The 23,505-nt window shown below is 49.5% G+C and overlaps 1 protein-coding gene across 5 annotated transcripts in view; it reads right to left on the bottom strand.

Moving 5' to 3' along the window:
* The window catches only part of Dip-B (Dipeptidase B), a 107,107-nt gene that overhangs the window by 38,382 nt on the left and 45,220 nt on the right, over positions 1 to 23,505 (bottom strand). For 3 of the 5 annotated variants that reach the window (XM_084589248.1, XM_084589250.1, XM_084589251.1), the window contains one exon: positions 2,070 to 2,176. In XM_084589248.1, coding sequence (XP_084445374.1) covers positions 2,070 to 2,095 — 26 coding nt within the window. In that variant the 5' untranslated portion in view covers positions 2,096 to 2,176. Of the gene's footprint in view, positions 1 to 2,069; positions 2,177 to 13,864; positions 13,991 to 19,360; positions 19,404 to 23,505 lie in introns of those variants that run through there. The other 2 variants (XM_084589252.1, XM_084589249.1) reach the window with 2 other exon arrangements.

Raw genomic sequence — 23,505 nt, forward strand, 5'->3', positions numbered from 1 at the left:
GCTCAAGCGTATTCTTGGAATCCTGAACAATTACGCGCAGTCGGCCTGTCCGATAGCACCAGCATCGTCCGCGCGCATTTTACCAACACCTTCCCAATGATTTTACGCGACCATGTAAACGCGCGGCTGTGCTGCGTCATCTGCTGACAACGACAACATGGCGGGATTACCCAGCATGCATCGCGAGGAACTATTTACGAGTGGCCTAAAGCTCCAAACCTTGCCTTATCGCGCATGCACACTCCCGTGGATCGTATACTTCACTCCCAAGTGCTTAAACCATGAATTAAAGTATAGCTTGATTCCAAATAAATTCGCAGCGTGACTGACTGCACTGCTTAAGAAACGAAAGTGCGCGGTCATACGACGTGACTAAAGTATAAACTTGTTTTGACTTTTTTTTTTTTTCAGTTAAATTTAAATATCAGTTGCGAGTCAGCGCTCATCTGTGTCTTCCTCGCTGGTCTGGTCTCTGCCCTGTTCCTAGCACAAGTAGCTGTTACAGATTAGTCCAGCTTTCCATCCTATGCTTACTAATGACTAATTACTCTTTGGGCGACGCTCTCCCGTGGATCAAGGAAAAGAGGAAGTCAATGCTCCCCTTATGCTTAAGTCATTACATATACAGCTCACTCCGCCGAAAGGACGGCAGTCGGGAAAAAAATATTCACCGGTCAACAGGGCCACAGAGCTCGGGCGAGATTTTAAGCACCGCACATTGGAATAAAGGAGAAGAATTGAGGGAAGGTCTAAATCACGGCCTATACAGTAGGTCGTGGTCTAAATTAAGCCATAACTGCCGAGGAGGTTCCTCTAAGAGGGGTATTTCAGAAGGAGGAATTCAATAAAATAAATCTGTCGCAACTGGGGTTCGAGCTCAGGCCCTCTACACGCCAGACAGGCACGCAATGCATAGGCCACGTAAGGCGGTCGATGAATAGTGTTTTAGAGGGGCACCTAATTAACGCGTTGTGGTCCGTATGACTTACTAACGTATGTTTGGAATGTGCACTGATGTAGAAATATTTTTTTAATTCAGTAACTGAAACAAAGAAATAATCTCGGAATGAAAAGTATATGTTAAAGGCGCTGGCGTCTACTTTTAAGACGAAGCTTAACCGTCGTCCTAATTCTTGCTACCGCGGAACATGCCAAACACTAGCCTTCAGTGCAACAGAACGCTAGCGGCAAGGCTAAAACCATGCCACGAATTCATGCGAACAACCGCGCTAACGAGTGTCTCCCAGTCGTCAACACTGCCGGGAAAGAGAAACCTGTTTCGCTCTCAGTTTAAAAAGCGTCGCTGCTGTGGCACCCTTGATGCGCGGGCAGCATCGAGGCACCCTAGCACCCTTCGTTTGCGGGCGCCTCGTATTCACTCGGCAGCAGATAAGCGCAACCGATTGCAAAGGTAAACGCCCGGCCTCGCTCGCGCACGCATCTACGCACACGAAGGACCTTGGACGGCGTGGCGCGCGCAGGTACGAAAAGCGATATTTGTCGCAAGCTCCAGAGCGAGATCCGTTTTCGCGGTGGCGGCTGCACACGTTCGAAGCGCCTTCGGTCAAAGGCGCTTACGTTAGCCAGCTCAAAAGATCACCGGCGAACAGCGTGAGCTCGTTCAGCTAGCCACGGCGCACCAACCGCACAGAAGTCGGGACGCTCGACAGGGGTTTGAAATTTTTTAAAGCGCGCCAAAGTTCTCACTGCTTTTCCACGCCGCACATCCTTTTCGGCTGCCTCGCTGACACTCCCCATGACGTCTGCTGTCTCAAGCTGGAAGGACCGGGAGGTCCTGCTCTTGTCCCTGGACCCCACATCGCAGTTTGCTGTGGCGACTGGGGCTGCTGACGTCATCAACAAAAGGCACATGAATTAAACGGACGTAGCGCGGACCTGTGCGGTGGTCCAGGGACCCGGGGGTTCTCAATTGCTTCAATTAAAGTTTTTGCCCTTTCTAACCTCTGCTGCAGGGGCGAAAACCTCGGCTCTTTCGAAAAGTCTCAGCGCGCGTGCCATTCACCCGCCCGAGGTCGCGCCCTTAGGAGAGGAAGAGTTGAGAGACGTACCCGGCCATCTCACCCACGGCTTCCATCAGCGTCGTTGCTGCTAGGCTGCCGCGGCTGGTGGTGCTAGGCTGCCGGAGGTATTCTTCGTTCAGTCGCTTTCCCGTGCCCTGCACAAAACATCCGCGTTCCAGTTTCCCGTCGGAAAAACCCTTCGATCGGCTTTGCAGCGGACCGAGGCAACGCGGATAAAATCTGCGGAAAGCGCCATGCGAGTGTATTTATGAGGGACGGAAGGTAAAAACAACACTGCGGGCGCATTCCTCGTGTGTGTTGACACATGAGAATGCATCCCGTGAAAGGTCAAACAATGAAAGTGAAAAGTATAAGCCGGCTCCAATCAAATCCAAGTCCTTGCAAGCACGTGCGAAGATACGTGACTAAAGGAAGAAATGGCGATGTTTCAGATTCCAAGCCGCGACACGGTTGGCTCGGAAAGGTGATGGGTGACAGGTGGATGTACACTTTGCCTGGAGGGCAACCATATTTCAAAGAAAAACACGCGCGCTTTTGGCGCATATTTTATATAAAAAATAAAAACGGGAGCACAGCGAAAGCTGTACATAGTACAATACTCTGCAGGCAGCGAATTTTCTTCCTTGGTAATAATGGTATTATCGGGCGGGCCCAAGCGCACAGGTAAAGGCGGCAGCTACTGTGCAGGAACGTTCCCTTCACCACTGCACTGTTCACCGGACTTCCAAGCTGGAAGAAAGCAAGAAGCCCGGGAAAGTGAGCAATTGGCGTAAATTTAAAAGCTTCTTGCCGCGTAAACCGAAGGCAATTGGCCAGACTGTTTGGTTTATGCTACGTTTGAATTTAAATTTTGAACAATTCATTATGGGGCAAACACCTCACTGGTTTCCTCAAGTCCTGTGCAGCCCAGATAAACTAAAATGCCATTCAGGGGTGCTTGGAAGAAGAAGACGAACGAATGAGGTAACTTCGATACAATACCTTCAGTTCTAATGCAAACAGAAGTTATTTTGTGCACTCGGAATACTTTGTACTGAACGGCAATGCCGAATCCTGCACTTCCCCCTTTAAAGTGCAGTTCCAGGAAGCCTCGATAATGATGAACATTTAGAACGGAACATTTAGAACGTACTAACAGCATGCCAAAAAGACGGCACTGCAGGTCTTATAACCTCAAACCCAACCTATGACATAACCGCATGGTGGCTTATGAAAAGTGCAGAGCAAAGCAATACGTAACTGATGCTGAGACGTTTACACCATGAGTGCATCCCGCGTGTTTTTTTTTTTTTTGTTTGTTTGTTTGTTTGTTTCTCTCCCCTCGCTTGAAACGTTTCGATTTCGTCGCGGCCCAAGCGGCTATCTCGCAAAGTCGTGCAGGGCGCATCATCCCGGCAGACAAGCCGTTTCTGCGGATTTTCTCGAACAATCGCAGCGCCGTTAGGAGGTCTTCACAGGCTAATATCGACCACACGTGACCACAACAAAGAGTACTTTCCGAGGCTGACGGGTGATCGAATGGCCGTGCTGCAACTGTCGGTCGCAAGTTTCTCCTCGCGACGATTTCAAAGCGGAAAGTTAGGCCACGCGAAAAATGTTGATAGCGTGCTCCGTTTACTTTTGTCCGCACCTGTACGTCCCAATGCGGACCGATAATTGGTTCTTAAAGTTACGTTTATGACGCTTTTTCTCGGTATGCCAAACTAACTCCGTTCGCTTTGTTAAACAATATGTTACAGAAGTACTTCACGTTTAGCTCCCATGTTATAACAGCGACTGACGCCACGTTGCGCGAAGAAAAGGCAGGCGTGGGATTTTCTTCACAGTATACCTTAATCGATCTTTTCCCCTCCATCTTCCAGATCTCACCCTTATTTATTTGGCCAAGTTTCTACTAGCAGCGGTCTTTAAAAGTAATATTAACAACAGACTCATTGTCCTCTTTTTACCCGCTTCTTGTGAGTTGCAGACATTTCGCATGCTCAAGATTCCTGATACCTCAAAAAATGCTATGACGCCTTATCGAAAGCAGTTTAAAGGAGAAAGGGGGGGGGGGGGGGGGGGGGGTTCAATCAGTGAGCTTCTTCCAAGCTATGCATTCACTATATACAGAGGTTATAGTTTCGTAGGTACACGCTAATGCGAGAATTCACCCCCTCTGCTCTCACTTCTTAGGAGCATATTCAAAGCCTCTTGGAGCAGCAAGGTTTGGCAATCGCGCAAGCTGTAGGTATCTTTTACGCGACTACATTGTCGAGTGATTTCTCCCCATTGCGCCCGTATTGTGCGCAGCCTGAAACAACAGATCGTTTTCTGTCGTCGCACTGCTCAGAAATTCCAATTCACTAACTCGGTCTGTAATCTGTCTTCTGTGGTAGTTCTATTCATTAGTGCATCTATGCTTGGTCACAACGGACATATATGGTCTGCCATGCAGAACTTTCTTCTTGAAACAAAGCGCCAACCTACGTAATCTCTATGCCGTTTCCTCTGTTTATATCTACTCCAAAAGGCAATACTCCAACTTGAACTATCTGTTACTAAGTCCAAGATATTTTATTTTCCTCATAATGTCTATTCTGTTCGCGTTTCCATTAATTCCGCTAAAATAAACAGGCAGTCACTGCCTCGTTATGTCCAATCTCCCTAGTGAGTACGCGCCATTCACTCGCGAGGGAAACAACAGCAGCTAAGGTCCCGTGAAAAAAACTAGGGCGCTTGCTCCGCTAAGGACCGTTGACCACCTGCCGAGACCGACTGACTTTCGGCGCAGAGTGCATTTATAACACCAGCTTGTTGATTGTGAGTGATGAGAGCAGCAAATTTATCCCGGTGGATGTTATACGAGGCGACGGCCTCCGAAATCCACGTGGGTGCCTGCCGAACGCGTGAGAACACCAGCACACCTCTGGAAATTGTCTCCTGTCGCGCGTATCGTTGCCATTCCTCTGCGCGCAACGAGTGCGACGCGTGCGAAGACGTAGACCTCTGCACGAAACGCTCCCTGCGCGTCGCCACGTCGCTCTCTGGGCGGTTATTTGCAGGTGCGGAGATCACACAGGCATTGGTGCGAGCGTGTTCGAAACAGCCCGACTATTCTAAAAACACAAAGCCGGATCCGGCCGCAGTCATTTTGATTCGACAACCAACACTGACTTTGCCGCCGCTCAGCTTCTGCATCTCTCTGCGAGCCGACAATACACTGCCCGCCTAATAGCCGCTCTCAAACTGCTACACTGAAAGTGTTTCGGAATGAGCAGGCAAACCATCGTCACATCGTTCAAAATCTGGATCTCGGGCGTCGGCGATACACACGAAAAGGCTACTAAGCACGGTACTCGAGTATTTGCGCTGTGAGTGGGCACCCACTTTGGACAGCAGCGGCGAAGTCGCATCCCGTGGGCGCGGTATCGCCTTCGCTGCACTTTTTTTTTTTTTTTAATGCGTAAGCATTGTATGACTATGTAATCGGGTTTCGCGTGGGCATGACATTGCCGGCGCTGTAAAAGAGGAACTAGTTGGTATGTCGAAAAAAGAATGATACCATAGGATAGAGCGTCAAGGAAAGATGTGCAAGTGACAAAATGGTTGATGAGGTTTAATTATGTAATTAGTTAGAGCCAATAACAATAATTGATTCACAGAAAAGGAAAGGCGCAATGACTGCCATAATTGTTCTGTGGACACCTTAACCGCGTCGTAAAGGAAGGAAGGAAGATGGTAGTGAACGCGGAAAGAGTTAAAGGGGTACCGTAGTGGAGGGCTCCAGAGTAATTTCGACCACCCGGGGACCTTTAACGTGAGCTTACATCGCACAGCACACGGACGCCTATTGGTTCCGCCTTAAACTTAATTAGAGCAAGTTAAGTAGAGGAAGGGCCCAGTATGTGTCACTCGCGGAAGAGGAACTAGTTGGTATATCGAAAAAGAATGGTAACATCGGATAGAGCATCAAGGAAAGATGTGCAAGTAACAAAATGGTTGGTGTGGTTTAATTGGGTAATTAGAGACAATTAAGTGGCTTGCAGAAGAGGAAAGGCCCAGTATCGATCTCTCGCGGAATCCCACTGACACTTCTCGCGGACAAACAGCAACGCTAAGGCTTACACATTTCTCCAGTGCAGATTCTGCAGTTATCTCGGAAATTTTTTATTTTGCCTCAGCTTTCGACCGGAACGACGCTGTCTCGCTGAGGGGGATCCCAGGCTATACCCAGGGTACGCATATAAGCTCGCTCATTTCCACTAAATAATTCACTACGCTGCAATGGAGGTTCAAGTCACGTCAGCAACTGGATCGCCGTACGTGAGTGCACCGCACGTGTATATATGTCCTCCCCGGTTAGCTTCCAGATGCTAAAAACAAGTATTACGAATACGCCTCCAGTGAGCAATTTGTGGTCCCCTTTTCCGTAGTACGCCTGATTACGTGCCTCCTCCTCTATTTAAAATAATTCCCAAAAGCTGGTGAGACGGACTGCAGCACTGAAGTCCATCGACTATATGCGATACGCTTTTCGTGCGCGCAGCACATTCGAGCTGCGTAAACTGAGGAACAGACAGGAACACGACGGATGGCGCGGCATTGTCAGTGAGATAACCCCACCTTAAAAAAAAATAGTTGAAAAAAGATACGGCGCGCACAATGACAAATGGTAGTGCCCGAAGCGTCATGCACCCTGGACAGCGAACATGAGGTCACGTGCACCGCGAGACTGCCGACCATAAGTGCGAGCACAGAATCTGAGGATGTAACAATGAACTTTTTCTTCCTTTTCACGGCTTTCGGAAAGATGGGCATGAAAAAGTGCAGCAGACGCAGAACGAGTGAGATGGCCACTGAGCTTTTTGGCTATCATCATCGATATTGGTGGGAGTTTCTGTATATTTTTATTAACGTTCCTGCATTGCTATGCCGCATGGTTCGCCACAAGAGTGGGCACCAAGATCCAGTTCACAAAACCTGGCTATAGTTTATCCGAGGAGGATCGCAAAGCCTTGGAGAAACGGAAATGTAGAGGAAGGGAGGGAGGAGGGGGGGCTGCTGAGAATAATCGGAAATGTTTGCCATGATGCCCGCAGGAAGACGATGTGTGGCACTTTACCTGCCGGTGGGTACGCTGTTTACGACCACGAATTCGCTTCCAAGGTTGCTTATGCAATCGTCGCCTCTGCTTACCCACAGCTTCGCGATAACATCTGACAAAATATAGCCTTGTAATAAACGAACCAAGAATCCACTAGGAAAAAAAAAGAACGAAAATGACATGACATTCACGAAACGATATGCCAAGAAAACAAATGCGCTAGCCCGACAAGTTCTATATTGATTCACAAAACAGTGGAGGAGCGAGGACCTTTGTTGAGTGTGTACTAGTCATGCTTTAAAGCAAATATTAAAATTGAGAACCAGTGGATGACGAATAAAGGCGCGCCTGTTTATATCAGCCGCTTTCGCTGGAAGCGAGGCAGCCATGACCATTTGGGATCGATGTGAGAACTCAAAAGCCGGACGCGGACCGTATTCCCCGCTAACTACCACTGTACGAAGAACCGCTCTTTTGAAAACCAGCAATTTTAAAAGAAATGGTACGGTTTTAACGTAGTTAAACCCAGTAGGAAGTGCGAAAGCAAAACTGAACCAAACCAAAGGAAAAAACGAGGGCGGATCCATGCACACCCCATTGTGCGAAAGTTTCTGCTCACAGAGGGATGTTGACGGAGATAACCGCGTACAACGAACAGGGCGAGAGTGCGCGTTGCAGTGTTGCAGTCTGCACGCGGGGTGATCGGCCGCGTTGGCGCGGTGTTTATCTTCGCCTCCCGAGTCCCTTTTAATTGCATTTTTTTCTGTGAAGACAGAGCAGCTCAGCAACGGCACAGCGCTTTGTAAAAGTCAGTATATATAGCATTTCTCTACATAGAACGGCAGGTTGGTCAGTTGGTAGCAATTCATGCTCTAACAGTATGCGCTGTTTAGAGTATTTCTGTACATAACTGCGTGTAACAAGTACCACGTATGAAAAAGAAAAAGCGGTGACAGCTACGACGTTCCGTACTCGCATCTTTCGAGAAGTGTCTGGGTTCGAATCCGCTCCACTCCGACGTTTGCTTTTTTCGTCCGAGCTCGGCATACGCAAGCCACAACATTCTTGGTTAAGGACTGTGCAGTAATGCTTTCGGACTGAAATTATCTGGGGCTTAACCTGGTTAGGTCATGCGATAGTACAGTTTGAATCACCCCCCCCCCCCCCACACACACACACACACGTGGATCGTGACCTCACTATCGGTCGGGAGAGTAAGGCACAGCGACGGTTGACAAGGTTCTTGCTCGGCTCTTGTGTGCGCATGAGCGCTTTTACACTAAAAATAGTAAAGTTAGTTTTACCAGCCAAGCGCATGAATCAAAGAAAACTTAGGTTTTAGCCCGCATTCTGCCTTAGCAACCGCCCAGCTGGTTCTAATAACGTTGGAGACCGCCCTCGTCATAGCTTCCTCCTCGCACCGTAACCTTCCGAGCCAATGTGCTACCATTCTTTCCCTCATCATCTTCGCACTTTCCCTCCATGTCGCCTCCTTTACAGCTGGAGAGGAGAATTTCCCTCTCTGCCCATTATGGAAGGTGGAATTTAAATTAATTCCCTACGTAATTAAAGCTGTACGGTTGGCGCTACTATAATTCCAGGACAGAATGCAGGGTTATTTGACTGAACCAATTATATGACATATTTCGTTTTAAAAAGTTTAACCACGTGTGCCGGCGTCAACCAGGAGATCACAGAAGGCCACTGTAGACTAGAAACCTCGCTTCAAGGTGTTCTAACGAGCGCCAGTAGAAAAGTGGGACTATTGGCCGTAAGAGCGACGTGGGAATCGGTAAAATGCGAAGAAACAGCGCTGCATTCTGGTTCGGAAACATGTCGCCACGGCTTTCACGCTGTCGTTCACTAAGTTGACCGAGCTAACAACTATGACGCTCTGTAACGCGTACGCGCCTCCGGCACCGCGCTGAGCAAAAACACGTTCCCACGTACAGCGCAGTGCAAGCTATCGTTTTATTTCCCCCTACGTCCCGCCCTTTCCCACAGCGCTCGTCAGAAACTTTCCTGTCGGATGGATTTTTCTTCGCTCAACTGTCCTCTAATGCCCCACAGCTCGCTTTTGCGGGTACTCAGAAAGAAAAGAAGCAGATTCGGTACACAAAAAACAAAAACGACCTGTCTCCGTTGCGAGCGTAGCCCTTTGATTAATATTCGCAGGGACGACCCACTCCCTATATCCGAATCTGCGCCCCTCACAGGCCGGGGCTAATGAGCAGACACGACCACATGCGAGAATCTGGCCTCGGAAGTATGGACGAACTCATCTCATTTTGCTGCAGACACGCCGGTTCGACGGGCCTTGGGCGACTTGAGTCCTGTCTAGATCACACGGCGCCTCGCCACCGCTGCCTGCCGTCGGCCAAGCACGCGGCGCGGTTTGTGTACTTGTTTGGTTTGGTTTGTGGGTTTTATGTCCCGTATGAGATACGCTGTAGTGGAGGGCTCCGGAATTTCGACCACCTGGGGTTTTCAATAACGTGCACCGACGTCGCACAACACGCGGACGCCTTTGCGTTCCGCCTCTATCGAGAAGCGGCCGCCATGGACGGGATTCGATCCCGTTTTCATGGGTACAGCATTCAATCGTCCTAACCACTAAGCCACCGCGGTGAGAGTTTTTTGCGTGCGCTGTGCCAGCAACGAAAGAACAATATCAGCCATTGTCTCAGCAGGAACGACCATACCCTTCTTTCAATTCGAAGCGCACGTGGTAACTATACCCTGTAACTCCCCGCTACTCCTCACCAACCCCACTTTGTTATAGGATACAGGGGCGTTTTCGCATTCTGCGTCTATCGAAGTGTGGCCGTCGATACTGTGATCGCGCCTGGAAACTCGCGAAGCACAAATAATGAAAAAGAACAGTTTTTCGTTTCATGAACCCCACGCGACGTCAACTGTGCAGCGGATGCTCATGAACGAGCGGAATGTACTTTTCCCAGCCGTCTGAAGCTAAGCACTTGTGTAGCGGCTCCGTGAAAAAGGAGGCTCACTGGCTTTACACGCTTCCGCAGTGGCTCCAGCAGCAGGCTTTCATAAATGCGTCGCATCACCGCGTTTTCGTGCGACGTGCACCACGCGAGCAGTTCAACACGCACAAATTGCGCACATTTTCAATGGCCAAGCAAACGCACTAGCACGAAGAAAGCCGCGCCTCAGGAGCAGTGAGCTGCACGGTCACCAGTCTCCTGATATTAGGCGGCTTTACGCTGACACAGATTGGTAGTGGATAAATGATAACATTCGGGAGACAGTTATTATCCGCCTTTGATGACGCTCGTTTGCCGGCTCCCGTTGAGGACTCTCGTTCGCGTAACTTTGTCGCGCGCTTAGTAACAATTTGTGCTTATCTCACGCATACTCACTAGCATAGAGTCGTAAACTACCACATTACACATATATGAAAGACCTTCCGACAGAGTTTGAAGTAAATCCTAACCAAGCCGTACGAACGTGTTGCGTGGATTAGGGGGCTGGATTTTGATCACACCTTCCCATCTCAAAAGCGAAGCCCGAGTTGCCAAATCGGCCATGTCATTTGGTCTCGTGACGTCAAACAATTCGACAACCAATCAGCTACCACCTGCCAGAGGCATGTCCGTGATTTTGCGCTCACAACGCCGGATTTTCCGGAGAACGGGTCCTTTGGCACTAGCTTCTTCGACAGCGATAAGTATATAACGAAGAAAATGCAGCAGCAAGTGCTTCACATACCTACCAGCAAGAGGGCCTAAACGCGGCCCGGGCCGCATTGCTAGGAATTCGTGGTCAGATTCAGAGCAAAGAGCACGAAAGACCTGCCCTCATATGAGATACAACGCTAGAACTTAGGGCAAATATGCCCATCAAAGAAGGCCTACCTGAAAATGGCGGTGATCGCGTATGACTGTCATGATTTCGTGGCAGGCGCGGATTTAAGGAGTCGGCCGTCAGCCCTTATTCCGAGAAACTTTAAATGGAATACCCGACCCGCTTTTTTTTTTTTTCGGAAAAATGTTAACTGCATGGTTCAAATGACACGGACAAAGAGGAAGACGAGGCACATACAACGACCATTCGTCAAAAACATGCACCAACTGACCCACGTATCAACTCTGTTCAAATGTCCCCCCCCCCCCCCCCCCTCGTCAAATCGTTCTCCGGGAGCGAAACATAAATCCGCCCTGTGTCACGGATGATCCTATTTTAACGGGCATACCTGTTATTCCCTTGCGATCTCCCGCTAAGCGATACCAAGAGACGTCACGAGGCCTTCTCGATAGTCTCGTGTGAGGTTCGCATGCAAGCGTGCACGTGATTTCTGAAGCTGTCGCGAACGCCCTTCTCCGCCACCGTGAGCCAATACTTTGTGGTTCATTCTTAAAGGAATGCGTCAAAAGGAACTTCAGCAATCGCCAGAAATTTAAGTAACACGGACGCTACCAGTAATGTGGCTTTCTACAACGCACTATACTACTGCGCTAAGACAGGGTCTGTCACTTCTCTGACATAGATATGCAACAGCTTTTGCCGAAAATACGCAGGCCGCGAGACTACCAAGTAGGGCCGCGTAGTGGGGCTCTTTAGGCACTTCTGCATGGGATCGAGAGTATGTGGAAATCTGGCGACGCAAAACGAGTCACGCTCCAGGGCTAAAAGCAAAACCTGTGCCCTTTTGAAGGCAGTGTATGAGTAAGAAACCTCACATGCACGTGAGGTTTCTCTCTCGACGTAATGAGATTTATCGCATGGTTTAACGGACATTCATCACTCGGACTCCAGCTGAAGCCAACTGCTTCATCTCTACAAAGGGAGCGAGAGAGCATGCTTCTGTCCGCACAACAAAGCCACATAGAACGCAGCAGTCGCTTAGCCTCTCCGGATTGCATCCTGCAATTTCAAACCCTTTGTCTCGGCTTAAATGGGACATATGCGCGAGTGTTTGCGGGCCGTGCGCCGGAGTCCGCTCTGCCCTTGTCGATTAGACAGCCCAATTCACACAGGCTCGCTCCCAGCCCTGCTCCCGCTACGGTTTTTTTTTTTTTTTTTCCACTGTTCTAGAACAGTGGGAGCAAGTCTATCTACATTCCTCCTCGTGGCTACAACGACATGAAGCATTTTCCGCATGCGCCAGCTATCTTCTGACATTTTACACGTTCAAATGCTACAAACGAATGCAAGAACTGCGCGGACGAAATTTCAACCTTCTTGCGTACTTTTAGGACAAAGTTAAAGGTGTTCATTCTTCATAACATAAAGTCACCACGTACGCTTCTTTCGAACATACATTCCTGGACATGGGACAAAAACTTCGCAATCACATCCTCAAAGAGAAAACTGAGTCTATTGAAATAATCAGGCGGCGTGGCCCCCATACATAGTGCGATCTACGTATTGGTTTCGAGAAAAGAAAACAAAAAACAGTTCGATCCCCGCATTGGTTTCGAGGAAGTGAAAGTCGCATTAATGTCCAACACCTGAGGCGACGGAGGAAGGATGAGTGAAAGAAAACTGAAAGAAAGAGCAGCCGTACAGGACGACTCCGGAATAATTTCTGATGGCCTCTAACCTGCACTGACATCGCACTGCACACGGGCATGTTTTGCGATTCGCCTCCATCGAAACGCGGCCGCCGCAGTCGGGGTCGAACCCGGGTGCCCCGGCTCAGTAGCCGAGAGCGCTAACCGCTGAACTCCCCCGGAAGCGAAGGCAGTTTGCGCGAGCGAGGAGCGTAACACGAAGCGAGCTTCCCACGACAAGAGGGATGGATGGATAAAACTTTGTTTAAGCAAAGGAGTTTGGGACTCGAGAAGCACAGTGCCAACCCGACGGTGTGCGACAGCAGTAAAACTAATATCGGACATATCGAAAGTGAACGCCAGTGAGGTTGCATTCGACAAGATAATGTTCGATAACGAAGTATGCATGATCTCTTGTTCAGGGTCGATCTTTACTGTGGCACCTTCTCTAAACTCGCGTTTTGGATATTCCCCTAGCTGAATCTATTACAAGCGCCGTTGCTTTGCAAAGGAAACGCCATGCACCGTATATCAGCTTAGTAAGACAAGCCTCTAGCACGAGTTCTATTACGACGGCGGCATATAGCACTTACTGCTAAAAACACTCACTAGTCTTCGGTCGTTTCGTGCTAGTCATCAATTTAATTACTACCATTAGGCCCATAACGATCAAGTACAATGAATCCAATTAAATAAAGCCCCACCGCGGTGGTGCAGTGGTTAGGGCGCTCGAATGCTGTACCCAAAGATGCGGGATCAGATCCCGGCCGCGGTGGCCGTTTTCCGATGGAGGCGAAAAGCAAGGCGACCGTGTGCTGTGCGATGTCAGTGCACGTCAAAAATCCCCAGGTGCTCCAGATTTCTGAAGACCTCCACTACGGCGTCCCTCATAGCCTGAGTCGCTTTGGGACATTAAACCCCACAAACCAAACCAATTAAATACAACCACCGCACCCGGGCGTTCCGACGCCATACAATGAAACTAGTCGGAACGGAGAGCCACCCCGAAGTGAACAGCCCAAGCGCATCATAAAGGAGGTTTTTAAAACCCCAGCTGCGCCGGTACGCGCATCCGGCGTGAATTAGGAACGTCCTCTCGCAGCGAGAGAGGCGCTGAGAGACAAGCGCCGTCACGATCGCAGCAGCCGCGCACGGGGGCGTACACAGCCGCTGCGTGACCTCCGCACCAGCGGCGGCAGCAGCAGGAGGAGACCACTTACCGCGAGATCAGGCAGTGTGCGTAGTAGGACGGCGTGCGTGCACTGCCGTACGCGCTGCGGTCACTTATGAGGACAGATAGCGCAGCCCGCGGGGACAAAGAGCGTTCGCGAGACGTCGGCAACGCCTCCTCCCAAGCGCGCCGATAACTGCCGCCCCCGTGCACGATACCGTAACTTCCTCCTGACATCGCGCGCGCGCCACGCCGATGCCTTTCGCCAGGCGCACTCCGGCCGAGCGACTGTGTGCGGACTGTCGTTCTAAGCGCCCTCATCCCGAAGGCGCCTTTCTTCCGATGTTACGCAGAATAAATTGGCGATCGTGAACGGTCGCGAGCCGAGCTAAAAAAAAAAAAAAAAAAAAAAAGGAAAAAAAAAAGAAAAAAAAAAAGCGGCTGTCAGGACACGAAAGCGGCCGTTGAGACACGAGTTTCCATTAGCCCCAATGCATGCAACTCTTCATATACATTAGCGAATTCCACTAACTCTCCTGTTCCTTCAATATTGAAGCCTTGCAGCCTGACAATTATTATCCAGATATCCGGAGATCTTTGTTAACCCCAAGATATATATATAGCACAGAAATCTCGGCGGCAAAAGCAAAAGGCGCAACTTCCGTTTCCGAAAGGTTCGTGATTTTCGACATAACCAGGAAAGGCACTTTGTCACAGATGCGCTTCAAGGACAACACCAAGCCTCGGTGAACCTCGCCGGTAACTATGCTGTCGAGTAAGCCCCAAAACAACTACTCAACCATTACTCGACCACTCAGCCGAGGTCCGCAGTTCGTTATCTCACATACGAAACTATGCGCTAAGAGAGCATTAATTGGCGGCTCAGTCGAGAAATGCGCAGGGCATTTATCGAGTCGCGACGGTTAGCGTATCACTTCCTATTGGCCACGGCCTCAACCTTTCTACTGTGAAGCCTATACATTTGTTAGCCATTCGTAATGGATGTAAGTTTCCTCTACTTTCCCATCCTCCCGTCCCGTCCCCCCCCCCCCCCCTTTTTTTTTTCTTCTTCTTTTCTGTACCACTAGGCGATCAATCCCCTCCAGTTGGTCGAGCTAGCTGCTCCTCTGAATTTTACGAGAACGCGCCACGCATGCGAAGCAGCGAGCAGAATTTAATATTTCGCTGCATTTATTGTGCGAACGGAGATAATCAATTAGCATTAGGTAGCACAAAAAAGTCTTGACACGGGCGGATTCTTTAGGACGCTCCGCAAATATTAAAGGACTTCAGTTCAAAACTTTTGAAGCCAATGAAAATAATTTCAATCAGAGAGCGTGCGAAAATAGTCCTCCTTTGAAGTGGCCAAACGCATGCGTTAAGTTGCGCTTCCCATAATGCACTACTACGATTTTAAACCTTGTACCTTGTCTAAAGTCACGCGGGACACCACGAAAGCCGTGGCAGTCCTAACTATCGAAACGCACTTTTGATTCGTTTTTCCTTTTTCCTTCGCAGTAACTTCCTTAATCCATGACGCTATACTCAAGCCGCTGATGTCATCATATTCGTTTCTCCTCTGAAACCGGTGATGAGTCGATGCCGACAAAGGAAACATCCCCGCTGTTTCCTTTCCCAGGATGCGCGTGATCAATCACCGCAAATGCGCCTTCGGAACATCTGTCTAGGTCTTGTATTCGTCATCAGTCGGGTTCATCCCCTCTCGGGCTTATCGACAAACGAATGTGCCCCAGTCAAGAGGCTCAGGTGCAGCCCCCGGCTATTGCCGACCTCAGGGTCCGTGGAGTGGATAGACGAATCAGGATGATCTCATAGACGACGTGCGCGGCGGTCCTATCTCTCGGATTTAGGCTCCGCAAGCGTTTAGAATAGGTTGTCTCTGGCACTTAATAGCAGCGCCAACGTCATCGGCAACATGACTAAATTACCAAGTTTGGTTGCATAGCATGTCGTTTTTACTATTTTCGTGGAATGCACGGCGATTCAGTCAAGTTTCGACTTACTGCAGGCGGAATTGCACTTTATGAGTGTTTACTATATATGAGGGAGTTCACTGTAGCCTTGTATACATGAGCCCGACGCAAGCGGGTCAAGTATAGGGGAACCGGTTGTCGGGCTGAGCCAGCCCGACCCGTCCGGGTTTACATGAGCTCGTTTGTGTCGGGCAGAGATCGCTGCTACACCCGTGCGTCGATCAAGTGAATTAGGCGCAGGCGGGAGAGGAGAAAAGTGGTGATTGTTTTGATGTTGATCAATGCGAAATAATTATACAACCCTACTAAAAAAAAAAAAAAAAAAAAACTACCGAGTCACCACAACTTGATGCAGACTTTCTCAATGGAATACAATCTCGTATATTTCTCATATGTTTAATGCTGTTTGTATGAGATCTGAAATTTGTACGATTTATGCGTGAGAAATGATGTAGGAGTTTATTGACATCTTATAGCTTTTTCGGTAGGGAAGCATGTGGACATAATTTATTGCTCTGATATTATTTCCTGCTGCGGCATTTAATTGCACGCGTCTAATGAGACCACACCCAGAATCCGGGTCGGGCTCAAGCAGTAACCGCATGAGGCGACGTTCCCTGTGACGCGGCCTACAATGGCGACGATGACAACGGCCATCGCCTATATACCGCTGCCGCTAGTGCCACCAGCGTCAGGCGACGGGACTTAGTTCACCAGTGTTGTGTTCAGTCATACTTCTTTGAGCGCTAACCGCAATGAGGCGATGTCCCTTGGCAACGCACAACGACGCCATCGCCTGTCGTTGCCGCACCCGCACGAAGCGACGGGACTCGGCGATAGAGAGCCATGCTTTCAGTGTTGATCTGTCTGCACTGCCTCGTCGTTCGGTCTCCTCGGACAACCAGCAAAGGATAATAGGACTAAGTTAAGCACGGTGTACAGTATAAGCACCGATGAAAATTCTGGCAATAGGGGCACATCTCAGTGGGGACTGAGGTGCAGAGACTTGCAAGAAATTGCTTGCTCCCACAATTTTGATAAAAATTAACGTCTATCCAAAATAGCTTTTCTCATTATCCTTTATTATTCCACAGAGCTTTCACTGAACTGACTCGATGCTCACCTATGCACGCTCAGACGAAGCAAGCATGCGGGGCTTCTTCGCCGAAATCGCGGTAGGAAGACGAAATTCAGTGGTAAAATATGCCCATAAAGCCTTCTGTGATAGGCTAGTCTACATCTATAGCGAGCTGCTTCCGGCCGACGAGCGAAGTTCGGTGCTCAGCCCACCGCTCGACACGGCACGCGAATTATCGGCAGTTAGCGCCTTATCTGACGATTGCAAAGCGGCGCGTATTCTGAGGTATTCAGCCGTAATAAGTGAGAGGGGCCCCCTATCTGTTCCGCCTTTCAATTAACTGTTTAAATGCATGTTGAAGCGAGCGTAGCTTTGCCGCTGAAACAGTGCCTGAAAAAAACGTATATCGCTCGCAAAATAGACCAGAAATCATGCATGGACCCGCGACGCCATTTACGGGCGAAATTTTCCGCAAACCGAGAACATGAGCGACAGTGGTTCGGCGGACCTAAGCTCATTGCGTCTCGCCGTGCCTCATGTCGCCCTTAGAATGCCACAGAGAGGGTGGAATTCACCACAGTGCAATCCTCAATGTCTAGGATATGCTTAAGACAAGTAGTGTGGTTATTGGATTGGGGAGAATCGGGCACTTGACTTTAGCAGCATGCGACATTTTCGCAATTTTGAGGGAACGGACTTCCTCCGCATTCACTGGGGCCGTTGAAAACAGCAGCAAAGGTAGGCTATAAATTGGTTCACAGGAAGGGAAAGGCGCAGAATCTGTCACACTTGTTTCTGTGGGCACCTGAACCACGCCGTAAAGTAAGGTGGGAGTTAAAGTGGAAAGAGGAGCCGTAGTGGAGGGCTACGGAGTAATTTCGACCACCTGGGGATCTTTAACGTGCGTTGACATCGCACAGCACACGGATATGCCTCTTCGTTTCGCCTCCATCGAAACGCAGCCGCCGCGGTCGGGTTCGAACTCGGGTACTCCGGCATAGTGGTCGGGCGTCCTACCACTGCACCACCACGGCGGGGCGAGGTAGGCTGCCATATTTACAATTGAAAGAGAGTTGAGGACTCTGTTTCCCGCTCATGCGGACTCCAAGACAACATGCAGCGAAGCCTCCCGAAGGCAAGGCGTCTGGAACTACCTGGGAACGACTAGATCTAATAATGGCTATCGCGCCGCAATAGCACTGCCTCAAGACGGGCAGGACTCTTGTCACGTTATAGCTAGAACCCCAGGTAGTCGAAATTTCCGGAGTCCTCCATCCACTACGGCGTCTCTCATAGCCTGAGTCGCTTTGCGACGTTAACCCCACAAACCAACCAAACCATCTTGTCATTGTTTCAGCCCAGCGCAGGCGTATTCTGGGCTTTTAGCAGTGCGAAGAGGTACTCGTAGACGATTTCTGGTTTATCGGATACCGGCTGTGCAAGTACACCTTGGGCGCCAACTCCGCGCGTGCGCAGGAGTTTCCGGTAAACTGGCCGGCTTGAAGAAACAGCAGTTCGCAACAATGGGCCATGGTCCGCGACACCCTGTATCACTCCGCTGGTCGGTCACAAAGGCAAACGAAATAACTTTTTTTTTTTTGTCTTCGATTATATCAAAGCAGACGGGTCAAAACTCTCGAGCTTAATTTCGTCCAGTGGTTATAGTCTTTTCTTTGAAAGGTTTAACCGCTTTTCACTGAGGAATTCTGGGCAGTGGTCACCGCATACTTATCCGACTACGGTACGTTGCCGCCATGCTTAAAGCCTCCATTAGCGGAGTCGTCCACCACTAATACCTTTCGTCTTCGTCGTACTGCTAAAACACTTCAATAACGCTGACTGAATACCGGGGATGGCAGTTCGCGAGACGATAACCAGCCTCGCGAAGACGAAAGAACTGTGCAGAGGTGCCTGGCGCCAATTTCTCGTCCTTGAATATGTTTCTGTCCTGTCAGTTTCCTAGCGCCCTCTGAGCCCTAATATCGCAGCACACGGACGTCACTTTCTTTTTTTTTTTTTTTCATACCATGCGGGCTTCGTTATCGGAATCCGCGAACCAGAAACTATAAGACGGACGCTTCTGAACGATAACTTTAGTGGGAGCTCTAAGAAGCTGCGCTCTTGTAATTTGCAACTTGACACGTTTAGTAAGTTTTACGGATTATTTAACTGGACATAATACAGAAACACTTCATTGAGTGGCCGAACACCTCACTCACCAAGCCGCGCACTAGCATAATGCACCATATATATATATATATATATATATATATATATATATATATATATATTAACCAAGTCTGGAGATCTAGGTGCCACACACTTCTACTGCCCGTTTTGAGACGTTAATCTGAAGTCATTTGAGGCGCGAGAATCGAACCTTCCAACTTCATACTACAAGTGCCAAAATGCCAGCGGTCTACGACAGCATCCGGAATGGGCAGCGCGAAGAGGACAGAGCTCTCCAACTCACCTGGCGCGCTCCGTCCCCGCAGCTAGACTGCCGACAAGGAGCCCTGCAAGAGGATGTCATGCTCACTCTACGGCGCAGGCTCTGCAGAGTTGCCGAAGGGATCGCATTCCTATTCTCGCTGGAATAGGACGGAATCGGCCGACGGAAACGCGCATCATGTTCGGACGCATCGTGTATCGCGCTCGGCATTAGTTAAAAAAAAAAAAAAAAAAAAAAAAAAAAAAAAAAAAAAAAACGACCTCGCAAGCTAGCGTTTCGCACTACCGATGCATGGCAGCCAGAACAATTAATGAAGAGACATGACACTGACGCGCGTACAATGGCCAGAATGCCGAGCGCAAGTGCAGCTCAGGCACGTACGAGGTTCGCTCGTCAAAAAACCTGATCACTGCAGGAACATTTTATTTAATTTTTATCGGAAGAAAAAAGATAATAATAAAACTATGCGCCCGCGTCGAATATAAAATAAGGTTTACAGAGGCTACCGAGCGACGGACGAGACTGCGATATGACATTCCATTCACCCGGCGATTCCCAAACATGGGCACCGGTTATGCCCCACGTGCAGCATCGGCTCCAAGAGGCGCAGGAATCGAAGCAGCGAAGCGCGTACGCCACGCAGCCGCGATAACTCACGCCTTCGTGACGTCGGGACACGGGACTTTATTTCCCATTAGATCATACACCTCGTTCCGCCGAAAAGCCACCATACACTTAGCACTGTTCCAAAAAAAATGTTGCATAAAATATTTCGCTTTTTGGTGGTCACCACAAATGCGTCAAGAACCGCACCGAAGAAGAAATGAAACCCTTGATTGAGCGGGATACGCCTTCCCTCCACTTTATTTAGTTCTTACGTGTACTCTCTCTCTCTCTCTCTCTCTCTCTCTCTCTCTCTCTCTCTCTCTCTCTCTCTCTCTCTCTCTCTCTCTCTCTCTCTCTCTCTCTAAGGACAGTAGCTCCAACCACGGCCGGTCTCGAGGGAGAGAGCGCGAGCGCGCGCTCTCTCCCTCGAGACCGGCCGTGCTCCAACGCACCCGCAGTGGCCACTACTTGTCCTTCCCTCCCCTCCCCTGCCAACGCGCGTGCAGCGGGCGTCCGACAAACCGGTATGCTTCTACGGTATGCTAAATCCATCTAGAGCGATTTACCATACCGGAGACGTACATAGCGTAGACGTATATTGTATACGGTGAACGGCATGGAACCTGAACGACTGCATCGGTCATCGAGCGCGGCGGTAGTGCAGATTACTGCAGCAGCGGGGTGCCAAATCCGCCACGTGCAGGACCGCGCTTGTGCTACGGTCACGTAGTCTCGTCGGAACGCAGGAAGGCGTAAAGCACCAGCATAGTTTATTGCCGCGGCTTCTTGCGTTGCAGCTGTCGGAGACGTCGCTTGAGGAACACCAATGCCTGCTGAACTTCTTCACGGACGACGTCCGCAAGCGACGCATGGGCGATGGCAAGAGTCAGCGCAGTCAGCGGACCACTTCACGGACAAGTTCCCGCCAGTCGTTGTTAGCAGTGGACGTAGTGTGCGGGCAAACAGCGCAGGCTTGCACTGGACGGTTGTATTGTCGAGTGCGAGTGTCGGGGGTAGCTTTGATGTTGGAGGCTTCGGTGACAAATTCGTCAACGGTTTTCGGCGGGTTCCTGACGAGGCAGGCAAAAAGAGACTTCTTTGCGCCTCACATCAGAAATTTCACCCTTTTCTACTCGCTCATCTCAGGGTCGGCCCGACAAAAAAAGGCGCAATTCATTTTTTTTTTTTTTTTTTCAGGCAAGCGAGGGCGGATTCATTACTTAGCTGGACTGAAGGAGTAGTTAAGCTATTTCCCTCCCCACGACGCTCACAAATACCTCCAACAGCGCTTTCTTGAATGCTTCTCATGTCGTTAGGGAAGACTCGTGGTTTTCGAACCGCATACGGGCAGTACCATCAAGCGCGAAGATGTTCCGGAGCTTCACAACGTCGTCCCAGCTGTTAAAGGCTTCCACTCGCTTGTATTAACCAAGCCACTCTTCGGCACATTCTCTATGGATGCCATGGAAAACGGGCGGCGTTCGGAGCTGCTGCATAACAACGGGAACTGTAGACTGGAAACGTAGCGCAAAGAAGACAAGGACAAAAAAGGAAGGAAACACACACGAGCGCTTACAACTGATTTTTTATTAGAACTTTTTGTTTTTGTTATTAACTTAACAAAAGTAGAGATTACATACCTAGAATCAGTGGTCAAGTAGTTTTTTCACGTGTGTATCTTTGCAGACTTGCCTTTCTCCACATTTTTGTCAATTTTTGTCAATTTCACCACTTTATTACCTGTATTTGATAATTTTTTGTATCCTATATATTCTGTTAGCTTTTCTAATAAAAAAATCAACTGTAGACTGGGCCATTGTCACTGCAGGATTCTCCTTCCGGGTTCTGATGGGGCCCGATATAGTAACCTGTGTTAGGATTGGAACCTTTAAAGTCGGCGGCTAGCTCAGTGGGCTGCAGGCAGGTCTACCTGGGCGACACGAACAGGGCTGTCGTCTCGACTTGTAGGAGGAGTCCGAAACACGAAGGCCAGCACCTCCACCAGATGTCACGTAGTGGTGACAAGGCCGTTGACGACAAATGAGAAGGCTTGAAATTCACTGGAATAAACTCTTTATTGGGCTGACTTGCGCCCGCAGAAGAACTAAGCAATTGGCGGCGGCGATAGCAGCGAGCGTGCTCGGCGGTCGTCGATCAACGAGTGCACGTTTCACTCTTCAGCGCTCAATTTAAAGGAGGCGAAGGAACATCCAGATAAAACTGCGAACGGTGACTAGCATAACCACTAACATTGTAGAAACTCAGGAGCGTGGCTGAAACCCTTCGAGATACATTTCGAAGCATCTTCCGCAACAAAGGAAAGTGATAAAGCCGCTTCTTGCGATAACGAGCATGAACAAACAAGGAATACATAATCGATCCGTGTGCTAGAATTACGGCGATAAGGCCGCATGCCGGCGGCTGTAAAAAAAAAAAAAAAAAAAAAAAAAAAAGAAAAGAAAAAAAAATATATATATATTGCCACCTGGTGTCTCCATCTTCCTGCTTCTGACCAGACTTGTACACAATGGAGTAATCAAATTCTTGAAGGCGAAGGCTCCATCGTGCTAGGCGCCCTGATGGATCACGGAGATTGGCCAGCCAGCACAGAGAATGGTGGTCAGTAACGACTTTAAACGCGCGTCCATAGAGGTAAGGCCTAAATTTCATAGCTGCCCACACAACTGCGAGGCATTCCTTTTCCGTAGTGGAATAATTTGTTTCAGCGCGGGAGAGCGTGCGGCTGGCATACGCAATGACCCTTTCCACGCCAGCTTGGTGTTGAATGAGTACAGCGCCAAGGCCGATGTTGCTGGCGTCGGTGTGGATTTCGGTGGTAGCATCTTCATCAAAGTGCGCAAGAACAGGAGTAGTTTGCAGTCGTCTGCGTAGCTCCGCAAAAGCCTCCTGTTGCTCGGCGGCCCACACGACCTGTGTATCATCCCGCGTGAGGCGGTTCAGGGGTGCGGCTACCTTGGAAAAGTCGGCGATGAAGCGGCGGTAGTACGCACACAAACCCAGGAAACGTTTTAAACTCCTCTTCGTGGTAGGAACGGGAAATTTTGCGACAGCGGCAGTTTTGTCGGGGTCTGGCCTAACACCTGCGGCACTCACGAGATGACCAAGAAACTTCAACTCTTTGTAGCCAAAGTGGCACTTTTCGGGCTTGAGCGTCAAGTCAGCTGACCGGAGGGCATCTAATACTGCTCGAAGGCGTTCAATGTGTTCTCCAAAGGTTTCAGAGAACACGACAACGTCGTCGAGATAAACTAAACAGATTTGCCATTTGAGGCCAGCGAGAACGGTGTCCATCATGCGCTGAAAAGTAGCCGGCGCTGAACATAGGCCGAATGGCAGCACTTTAAACTCATACAGTCCATCTGGGGTAACAAAAGCTGTTTTTTCGCGGTCCCGCTCATCAACCTCAATCTGCCAGTACCCGCTCTTCAAGTCAATGGAGGAGAAGTACTGGGCGCGACGAAGCTTGTCGAGCGAATCGTCGATACGGGGCAGCGGGTAGACGTCTACGTCTACCACGTAGACGGGGTAGCGGGTAGTTG

Source organism: Amblyomma maculatum, chromosome 1 (assembly GCF_055883805.1).
Source record: "Amblyomma maculatum isolate TAMU_Amacu chromosome 1, ASM5588380v1, whole genome shotgun sequence".
NCBI lineage: Eukaryota > Metazoa > Arthropoda > Arachnida > Ixodida > Ixodidae > Amblyomma > Amblyomma maculatum.